General features: G+C 66.1%; 4 protein-coding genes across 4 annotated transcripts; 3 read left to right on the forward strand and 1 right to left on the reverse strand.

Moving 5' to 3' along the window:
* Positions 1 to 152: 152 nt before the first annotated feature.
* On the forward strand, positions 153 to 581 carry MNEG_10170 (hypothetical protein; the record flags this gene model as incomplete). Its single annotated transcript, XM_014041355.1, has 1 exon — positions 153 to 581. One exon carries the CDS (start codon positions 153 to 155, stop codon positions 579 to 581), a length of 429 nt encoding a protein of 142 aa, XP_013896809.1.
* A 579-nt stretch (positions 582 to 1,160) lies between these two features.
* On the forward strand, positions 1,161 to 4,926 carry MNEG_10171 (hypothetical protein; the record flags this gene model as incomplete). Its single annotated transcript, XM_014041356.1, has 6 exons — positions 1,161 to 1,327; positions 1,701 to 2,091; positions 2,701 to 3,198; positions 3,405 to 3,839; positions 4,003 to 4,191; positions 4,369 to 4,926. 6 exons carry the CDS (start codon positions 1,161 to 1,163, stop codon positions 4,924 to 4,926), a joined length of 2,238 nt encoding a protein of 745 aa, XP_013896810.1.
* Positions 4,927 to 5,207: 281 nt separating this feature from the next.
* MNEG_10172 (hypothetical protein) lies at positions 5,208 to 7,092 on the forward strand (the record flags this gene model as incomplete). Its single annotated transcript, XM_014041357.1, has 4 exons — positions 5,208 to 5,261; positions 5,441 to 5,854; positions 6,479 to 6,609; positions 6,792 to 7,092. 4 exons carry the CDS (start codon positions 5,208 to 5,210, stop codon positions 7,090 to 7,092), a joined length of 900 nt encoding a protein of 299 aa, XP_013896811.1.
* Positions 7,093 to 8,506: 1,414 nt separating this feature from the next.
* On the reverse strand, positions 8,507 to 9,679 carry MNEG_10173 (Translation initiation factor IF-2; the record flags this gene model as incomplete). Its single annotated transcript, XM_014041358.1, has 2 exons — positions 8,507 to 9,115; positions 9,404 to 9,679. 2 exons carry the CDS (start codon positions 9,677 to 9,679, stop codon positions 8,507 to 8,509), a joined length of 885 nt encoding a protein of 294 aa, XP_013896812.1.
* Between the last annotated feature and the right edge of the window lie 369 nt (positions 9,680 to 10,048).

The raw sequence follows: 10,048 nt of genomic DNA on the forward strand, positions 1-10,048 counted from the left end.
CCGCGGAGGACGTACCCGGGCGCCTCGTGCCGGCCCTGGCGGCGCGGCTGGAGGAGATCGGTGCCGACAAGTTTGGGGACCTGGTTGATGCCCCTCCACAGCTGGGCAGACCGGCGGTGACGGCGGGCGAGGAGAGTGTGATCACGGGGAGGATGGTGGCCACGCTGGCGGGCCTGAGGCAGCTGGGCCATGCGGACGCGGCGTACTACGCGCGCTTCTTGGCGCCGGCGCTGCGGCCCGGCGGCGCGCTGCAGGGCGCCGGGTGCAGCGAGGCAGCCAACCTGCTGTTCGCGCTCGGCGGCAGCGGCGGCGGCGGCGGCAGCGGTGGCAGCAGCGGCGTTGGGGCCGGCGGAGAGGGCTCACTCGAAGATTCTTCGCGCGGGCAGGTGCTATCTGTCGGCGCTGACCTGGCACGCCGGCTGGACGCCGGCGGCTTGGGGCAACTGCCGGAGGAGAGGCTGCGGACGCTTCAAGGCGCGCTGGGCGTGCTGAGCGGGTGGAGCGACGCGGCGTCGGCGCGGGAGGTGGCGGCGCTCGAGACGGCGCAGGCGGCTGTTGCGGAGGCCCTCGCGAGCAAGTAGCGCGCACTGCTGCCTCTGCGTGAGTGCCTGTCAGCGCGCTGGTTGGCGGCGCACCCGCCTTGCCCCACATGCGCTCGTCTGTAGCATGACAGCCCTTTTGCTTGCTTGGTGCCTGCAAATGCAGCAGCTGGTACATCCATTAACCGTAACAGGTAGCAAGACTTGGCTCTTCTTATAGGCATGATGAGGGACGGTCGTTGCTTGTTTGGTTGAGCGGGCCCAGTGCCACAGGTCCACGCAGCACAGTCATCCACACGAGGCTTGATGAAGGTTGGACTGTTCCCTGAACATTGTCTTTGATGTAACGCCAAAGCTGCAAGGGACCCATCTGCCCTACTGTGGCACCATTGGCAGCCCGCCTGGTGACGCACCTTGAGTCGTCGCGTCCCAAGGCAGCCGCCGCGCAAACGCACATCGCAGCAGTATGTCATAGCGCAGAGTGTCCCTAAGGCTATCAGTAGTTTATTTTGTTACTTCTCTGTGCACGTGGAGGCCGAACAATTGGCTTTGCCGTGAACCTTGAGCGAGTGAAGCCATCATCAGCGTCGATCTGGCCGAACCTGTGGGTGGTACACAAAGATGGCGGACACTGTGAGGTACTTGATGGAGCAGATGGTGCCAGAGTTGGAGGACATGCAAAAGAAAAGCTATTTCAGCAAACAGGAGATCAAGGAAATAGTGCGGAAAAGGCAAGAGTTTGAATACAAACTCAAGCGCAAGTCTGCGCTGAAGGAAGATTTTCTCAGGTGGGTCGCCGGCCGACGTGCTCAGCCGGAGCGGCGCTGGGTGAAGCAGCGCGGCGGCTAGTGTCTTGTCTGCAGCACAGAGGGTTGCGTAGAGTGTGCACCTGCTTATCATGAAGGTCTACGTGGCTGTTTGACGTACAAATATTGGGCTAGCCATTTACACCACCCTCACGGAACATATCCCAGCACCAGACTCAAGCCATCTGCACCCCTGCACCCCCGCCTAGGCATGCGCATGTGCACGAACGCACGCACGCACGCACACACACATATGATATTGATGTTTGCATAGATGCACAAAGCTTGTGGTGAATAGACAGACTTGCAGACGCATGCTCACACGCTCACACCACACGCGCGCGCGCTCCCCCAGCTACGCGGAATACGAGACCAAGCTGGAGCAGCTGCGCCGCGCCCGCCGCCGCGGCCTGGGCCTGGAGCAGGCCAAGCAGTCGCTCGCGGACTACGCTCTGGTGAAGCGCGTCCACTTCATCTTTGAGCGCGCAGTCCGCAAGTTCAAGCGCGACCTGGGCGTCTGGACCCGCTGGCTTGAGTTCTGCCGCGCGACGCGCAGCAACCGCCGCCTGTCGCGCGTGGCGGCGCGCGCGCTGCAGCTGCACCCCAACGCACCGGGGCTGTGGACGTACGCGGCGGCCTGGGAGTTTGAGGAGAACGCCAACCCGGGGGCGGCGCGCGCGCTGATGCAGCAGGGGCTGCGGATGTGCAGGGACAGCCGTCAGATGTGGCTGCAGTACCTCGATATGGTGCGTGCGCGCATGGGGCAGTGCACGTCGGCGTTGGCGCCGGCGGGGATGGGGCTTGGGGGTGCTTGAGGGAAGGGCCTAATGGAGGCGTGCGTGCGTGCGTGCGTGCGTGTGTGTGTGTGTGTGTGTGTGTGTGTGTGTGTGATGCGAGCTCATGCAGACAGGTGAGCAGGGACGAGGTGTGGGGGGCGAGGCAGGTGAGGGGGGCAAGGTACAGGTGACGTCAAGTTGGCTGTTGAGGTCTGGCCCGAGCCGCGCCCACCTTACCCTTCGGCCGCTGGGCTGGGTGCGTGGGCCCCTGAGGGCGCCTGAGGATGTCTCGCCCCAAGGGGCGTTGCCTCGCTGCTGGCAAAGCGTGCTGGGATGTTGCTATAAACGGTTGTCTCTGCGGCAAGGGCGCCTTGGGCGTGCAAGCGACATGTGGACGGCTTTTTCCTGTTGCGCTCTCTTGTCTCCCCCTTTGTTGTCTTCCCTCAATCGACTGAAAAGTGTGGGTGGTACCTGGCAGTACGGCAGCTGATTGGCGCTGTGCTCTCGCGCCTTCCTGCACCCTCTTCCTGCCCCCTCTTCTCACCCGCTCCTCATACCCCCTCTTCCTGCCCCCTCTAGGAGCTGATGTACGTCCAGAAGCTGCGCACACGGCGCAAAGCTCTGGGCCTAGATGTGCCGGAGGACGAGCCGACAAGTCAGCAACAGCAGGTGGCGGCGCAGCAGCAAGAGGGGCAGCAGCAGCAGCAGCAGCAGCAGCAGCAGCAAGAGGGGCAGCAGCAGCAGCAGCAGGCGGAGGATGGTGAGGGGCCGATGGATGAGGACGGCAAGGGCGGCGAGGGCGCTGGCGCTGGCTCTGGCAGCATTCTCGCCAGCCTCAAGGGTGGCGAAGGGCAACAGCAGGAGGCGGCCGGTGGCGGTGCCGGCCCGGATGCGGCGGTGGCGGCGGTGCTGACAGGCGCGGTGGCGCGCGTGGTGGCGCGCAGCGCGGCGGCGGCGATGCCGCGCGACTTGGCGCTGCGGCGGGGGCTGCTGGAGACGGTCGGGCGCTACAGCTTCCCTGGGACGCGGGCGCTGGCTGAGGACATTGCGCGCAGCGTGGAGGCTGACTTCCCCCAGGTCAGCTGTTCGGCCGATTGTGGGTCCATGCGCAGGCCATCGGCCATCATAAGTACACACCATGACGTCTCGCCACGTCTGGGTTGAGGCCACGGCCAGCATTGCGCCTGGGATGTTTGCGGTTTTGCAGGCTCTTTCGGCCCCGTGGTGGGCAGCTTCTCGCCCTTGTGTGACCGCTAACATGCAACTGGTCCCCCCGCTCACAGGAGCCCGAGGCCGTCGACCTGTTGGCCAGGTTTGGCTGCGACCCGTCGGACCCGGCCGCCAGCGAGGACGCGATCGCGGCTGCGGCGCGGCGCTTCGAGGCCGCCATTGCCGGGTGCGCTGCCACGGCCGCCGCTGCCGCCGGCAGCGCGGATGCGGGGTCCGCAGGGGCGGGGGAAGACAAGCGCAGGCTGCGGGAGGAGCAGGAGCGGGCGGCGCGGCTGCAGCGGCATTGGGAGCTGTACGCAGCGTTCCTGCGACAGCGGCTGGACGCGGCCCTGCCGGGGCCGGGCGGCGAGGAGGCGCGCGTGCTGGCGGCGGCGGGCGCCGCGCAGCAGCTGCTGGAGGTCCTGCGGCGCGCGCACGAGGGCGGGGCCGCGGGGGAGGAGCTGTACGATGCGTGGTCCCAGGTGGCGATGCAGCTGCAGCAGAAGAAGGTGCGCAGCCGCATGGAGGGGACGGCCGGCCCGGAATCCTGGGGTCGTCCTCGACGTTCCGGTTGTGGCGGCGCCAGCATCTGCAGTTTGTGTGTGTCGGTGTGCCAACCGTGCACGTACCAATTGCCTAAGTGTGCCTGGTTTTCCGCACCCACCGTCGCAGATGGCCCTCAAGGCCGCCAAGCTCGCGTGCGGCGCTTTCCCCTCCAGTCCGACTGTTTGGAAGCGGCGCGTGGCGCTCGAGGCGCGCCTGCGGGGCGGCAGCACGGCAGCCGCAGGGCAGCTGCTCGCCGTCATCCGGGAAGCACTCCAACACGTGCCAGCCGACAAGGCGCCGGAAATGTGGCTGCAGGTGTGACCCGGCGGTTTTTTGCCTGGTTGCGGCGCGCCTCCCTGCCTCCTCACAGCACGCGCGGCAGCGCCCCTGCTGTGTAAGGCCTGCCCGCGTGGCTGGCGTTGTCGGAAGACGAGAAACGCTCGAGTCACACGCGTCCTTACGGCCCCGCCCGCCCCGCCCGCTGCTCCGCAGGCCCTCGATGTTTGCAAGCAGCCGGCAGAGCTTGCCGAGCTTGCGGCAATCATGGTCGCTGCGCAGACCGGCGCGCCCAAGGGCCCGGCGTCCGGCGGCATGGGCGACGCGGCTGGCCGCCTGCTCGCCGCGTTGTGGGAGGCCTCTGGCGCGGCTGCGGCGCGGGAGCTGTTTGGACGGCTTGCGGCGCTGCCGCCGGCGGGGGGTGACATGTACCGCCGCATGCTGCAGTTGGAGGGGCAGGAGCTGGAGGCCTTGGGGCAGGAGCAGCAGCAGCAGCAGCAGCAGCAGCAGCAGCAGCGAGGAGGTGCCGGCGGCGCCTCGCGCAAGGCCGCGCGCAAAGAGGCGCTGCAGCGCGTGCGGCGCGTTTTGGAGGCAGCGGTGGAGGCGTACGGGGACTTCGAGCCATCTTTCTGGCTGGCGTATGCGCGGTTCGAGCACCGGCATGGCAAGCAGGGGGCGGGGGCCATCTACTGGCGCGCGGTCAAGGCACTGCGCGATGCCGACGCGTTTGTGCAGGAGTACCGAAGCAGTGTATGCAGCGAAGATGTGCAGTGAGAGAAATGTTGGTGTAACAAATCAATGTGTGGGATAGGATATGCCAAAGGTGGCATTACAGCAGCTGGCAACAACGCAGGCCATTGCTGATGTCTGCGAAGCTGGCTGGCTTGGCGGGGCGTCCAGCCAGCCGGGGCTGCGTCTGCGCAACTCCTGTATGATACCGCATGCAAGCTGGAAAGGAGCAGGCCGTTGCTGTGCATGCAATATCTACCTACGTTACACCATCATATTTCCGTTCGGTACAACGCTGAAGATCACGGTGCAGCGACGGTCAAGAAATGGAGATCGACGAGGACGTAGAGCTAAGCGGAGAGCTGCATCACACCGCAACGGTGAGCAAGTGGTGTCAGTGGGCCGGACCTCTGCCAAGGTGCAGTGTTGCAACGCTGTGCCACTAGAGCGCGTTGGGCCCCGCCAGTCATCAATACACTTGCACCGTGCGGTGAACTAGCTGAATATGCTAGCAGTTTCTGGTCCTCAGGCTGCGTCATGATTACATTCAATCACTCAGGCCGTGGCAGACATCGGGCCGCTGTCCAGCCAGCCGGAGGTGGCCGCCATCTCGGCCCTGAACCTCTCCTGCAACCAGCTCACGTCGCTGCGGGGCCTGTCAGCACTGCAGAACCTGCGGCACCTGAACGTGCAGCGCAACTGCCTCACCAGCTTGGAAGATCTCCGCGGCCTGCCTGCCCTGGAGTCCCTGAACGCGGGAGGCAACGCTATCGCCTTGCTGCAGCCTTTGACGGGTTTGACCGGCCTTCGGGAGTTGATGCTGCACCGCAACAAGGTGGCTGATGCCGCTGAATTCGTGGCACTCGAGGCTCTGCCACGCCTGGTGAAGCTGGCAATATACGGCAATCCAGTCACCAGCGCAATGCAAGACGGCGGCCGCGCGGCGACTCTGGCGGCACTCCAGGGCCTGCAGGTGCTCAAAGTGCTTGTTGCTGGGTCGCGATGCGTTGTGCAGGCTGCGTCTTGTGCTGTGATTTCCTGCTGCTGCTGCTGCTGCTGCTGCTGCTGCTGCTGCTGCTGCTGCTGCTGCTGCTGCTGCTGCTGCTGCTGCTGCTGCTGCTGCTGCTGCTGCTGCTGCTGCTGCTGCTGCTGCTCCTCCTCACGGTCGGCCCTGAGCATACCTTGAACACAGTAGGGTCGCATCTCCCTTGCACCCTCGCAGATCTTAGACTGCAAGCGGGTCAGCACTGCAGAGGCCCAGTCAGCAGCGGGCGGCCCAACCTGGCGTGACGTTGCCATTGCTGCATCCACCAGGGCGCCAGACCTGGCACAGGGCAGGGGCCCGATGCGAACAGGCGATCAGGGTGATAGCCGGTCCTTATCGCGTGGCAGCAATTGGGCGCTGGGGCTAGGGCCCCCTGGCGCAAAGAGCGACGCAAGCCTTCAGGTGCTTGGATTCCCCGCTGGGGGTGGCATTCGAGCTTGCAAGCGTGGCTTCAGGTGCGTATGCACCAGCTGTGGGTGTGCATGCCAAGTGAAAGCTAAAGGGATAGGATACTGAACGATACTGACACTACAGTGTTCCCTCCTTCTGCAGAGCGCCGTGCAGCTGCTCCCCCAGCTGTCCTTGACTACCACGAAGCCCAGCTCGCTCAGGGCACCGGATATTGCAGCAGCCGCAGCAGCAGCCCTGCGCAAGGAGCCGCCTGTGACATACTTCAGCAACAGGTGGTCTGCAGGGCAGAGGAGCAAGTGACATGGTGTGGGCTTGAGCAAAATGCATATGTATGATCTGGGAGCCAGTCGCTGTTTGACCACTATGGTAATGCGTTGCCGTACCCCAGTAATCGATTTCTGGTGCCAGCACTATGACACCACCCTGCGTGCATCTTTGGACGCGAGCGCCGCAGGCACGACAACGGCATGCCCTCTGTGACGCTGCGCCGCAACGGCACCGGCTCTGTCAGCTGGCCCTCAGGCGGCCTTGCGGCCTCGGCAGACCTCGACCCCGCCAGCGGCTACCGGCTGATGGCCATGTTTGACGCCACTGGCGCCAGTGTTGCCGCAAATGTGGCGCTCAGCTCTGATGGGGGCAGCGGGTTTGCGCAGTACGCAAGCGGCGCCATGGCTCTGACCTGGAAGCGCAGGGAGGCGGGGGCGCACTTTGGGCCAGGCGGCGAGGTGCTGGCGCGCTGGAACAACCGCAAGTGAGGGCGCGGGGGGTGAGAGCGAGTGTGGTCGAGCTGGCGCATGTGTGCGCCAGGCGTATGCCGGCGATCCAGATGTGATGCCCTCGTGTGTTGCGACACATGCTCAGCGGATTTTGCCGCGTCATAATCACCAGCAATAGTGGCTTGTTTTGCTGCTTGTATATACATCGCACTCTCAGGCGGGACCTGAGGCTTCAGCAGGATCTCTGTCAGGAGCTGGGTCAGGGGCTGTCGATCACCCTCAAGGCTGCCAGCGGCGACTGCCTGCTGCGGCTGGAGCTGAGCAGGTTCCATGCCGAGCTCGAAAGCGTCACTTTCAGCCAGCAGGGCGGCGCCACGCTTATCCACAGGGGTAGTGGCACAGGGCCCTCCGCCCAGCAGGAGCAGCCAAAGTTTGATATGCAGCATGCAGGGGCCGGCATTGTGCCTGCTGCGGCGGCAGCGATTGCAGCAGCGGCTGCGCCCATGGCGACGCGCCAGCGTAAAGGAAAGGCGCGGGCGAGGGTGGGTAGCAGCGTGGCTGCGGAAAGTGGCACGGATGGCGGCGATGGGGCGGAGCCTGCCCAGCCGGCTGCCCTCTCAGCGGCATTGGTGGCAGCAGCACCGGCGCGAGGGGGCGCGGTAGCAGCGCCCGATGACCTGGGTGCTGTGTTGGCGCGCGCCAGGGCCCTAATGGCCAAAACGTATGCTACTGAGGAGGAGGAAGTTGATCAAGGCGGCCAGTGATGCGGAAGCTGGGCCCCAAATATTCGATTTGCACAGGTCAGTAACCAGGTAGGAGACGCCGAGGATTTCGCCCCGCTCTCCCAGAAAACTCTGAGTAACATTCAAGCTCCAGGTGCCGGGTGGTCAAGCTCGCAGGACTTTTGATCCTAACATTCCAGTCTTGTTGCGCTGCAAATGCAGCTGCTGAGTCTCACAAACTGGGACTTCTGCATGGCACCCACAACTGCCGGGTCGTGACTTTGGTGGCCAACCACCACGTGTGGCATAGGTCTAGCCTCGCCTGTGACTGCGCGATGGACCTCTGCGCCTTGCCCATTACATGAACTTCACTTAGTCTTCTTGCGCGGCTATTGATTTAAAATGGCAAGCAAAAAAGTGCCTGGCAGGGCGTGCGGAGAGGGTCGCTCTTCCGTTGCCCCTGCAGAAAAGCCAAAAGAGCGAAATACTGTGAAAGCAACCTCAAACGCTGCAGAACTTCTAGGGCATCACATGATGCGGATTACGTCAAGCAGTTGGCATAAAGCCACCACGGGGCAACAAGGGCACAACAGCAACACGGCTGCTCATCTCAAACAGCCACGCGAGAACACAAGCGGCCACCCCTGCGCATCATGCAGCAACCACGATCAGACCACGGCAACACTGGCAGACACCCCACTCGACGGGCCGGGCGCCCCGCGCCCCCGCCGTCACGCCCCCGCGGCCGCCGGCACCGCCACGCACTGCAGCACGTCGCCCGGACGCACGTCGGCGAGGCGGCCCTCGTCCAGCACCACGCCGCACTCCGCGCCGCGCCCCTCCACGGCCTCCACGTCGTCCTTGCGCCGCCGCAGGCTGCTGCAGGGGCCCTCGTACACCACCTCCCCCTCCCGCAGCAGTCGGTACACCACGCGGTGAGACTGCGCCGCCGCCGCCGCGTCCTGCCCCTGCGCGTCGCCCGCGGCGGCGGCCGCCCAGTGGCGCACGAGCTTGCCGTCTGCGAGCCTCACGCCGGCCACGCGGCCGGCCTCCTGCCCGTTGACGACGAGAGGGAACACCTGCACCACCGCGGCGCTGCCGAGAAGCTGCTCGCTGGCTGCCGCGGCCGCGGCGCCCCGCGCGCCTTCCAGGAAGCTGCCGACCTCGTCGAGCAGGTGGTAGATCACGCGGTGGCTGACCACGCGCACGCCCGCGTGGCGCAGCGCCGCGTCGGCGTCGCGGGCGGGGGCGGGGAGGTTGAAGGAGACGAGCCAGGCGCCGGTGGCGGCTGCCAGGTTGGCGTCGCTCGTGGTGATGGGGCCGACGCCCGAGTACACCACCTGGTGCGTGTGTTTGTGTGTGTGTGTGTGACGGGAAGAGAAGGGGGGAGGGTGATGGAGGTGATGAGGGCGAGGCGAAGCGTTGTGGCAGAGGACGTTGGGGCGTGCTCGTGGGGGCTCCACGCTGGGCTGGGCTGCAACTGGGCGCAGCCGTACAGGCACGCAGCCGTACAGGCGCAACAGGCGCCCCAAGCGCAGCATTGATGCCGGCCCCTGTCGGTGAGGGGCCGCCAGCCCGCGAATGCGACGACACCTCACAGGCGCCGCGCGGCGCCCGCACCCTCGCACCTGCAGGTGCGCGCGCCCCTCCGCCAGGTTGGCCATGGCCTGCTCCACCGCCTCCACGCTGCCCTGCACGTCGCCCTTGATCACCACAGCCAACACCGGCGCGTCCGGCCCCAACGCCGCAGGCTTGTCTGCCGCCGCCGCCGCCTCCGCCGCCGCGGCCCCTGTGCTCGGGGTCTCCCCCTCTTCCGCTGCCTGGGCAGCGGCGGCGGCGGCGGCGCCGGGGCCGGGGCCGCCGCGCGCGGCGGTGCGCAGGGCCTCCTCGTGCGCCCGGGTCATCTCCAGCTTTGTGGCCTGCAGTTCCTGCACGTCGCGCACCTTGCCGGACGCACCCAGCGCGCGGATCTTTGCCTGAAGAGCTTTGCGCCTGCAGAGAGTAGCGGGTTGTTGTCCCCGGGACAAGAAGAGGAGGCGAGCAGGCGAGGCTCAGTGCTGGGCAGGGGGAGGCGGATGCTAGGACAGCGAACACGGGGGTGGCCGAGGTCAGGGACGAAGAGGCACGCTCAGGATTCGTGCGGTGGGTTGAGGGCGCGGGTGCCCACCTGGACTGCTGCAGCTCCGCCGCGCGCCGCTGCGCGTCCGCCGCGGCCAGCCGCGCGCGCGCGAGCTGCGCGCGGCGGTAGTCCGCCGCGCGCGCGGCGCGCGCGG

The sequence above is a fragment of the Monoraphidium neglectum genome, assembly GCF_000611645.1.
Source record: "Monoraphidium neglectum strain SAG 48.87 unplaced genomic scaffold scaffold02208, whole genome shotgun sequence".
NCBI classification, from domain to species: domain Eukaryota; kingdom Viridiplantae; phylum Chlorophyta; class Chlorophyceae; order Sphaeropleales; family Selenastraceae; genus Monoraphidium; species Monoraphidium neglectum.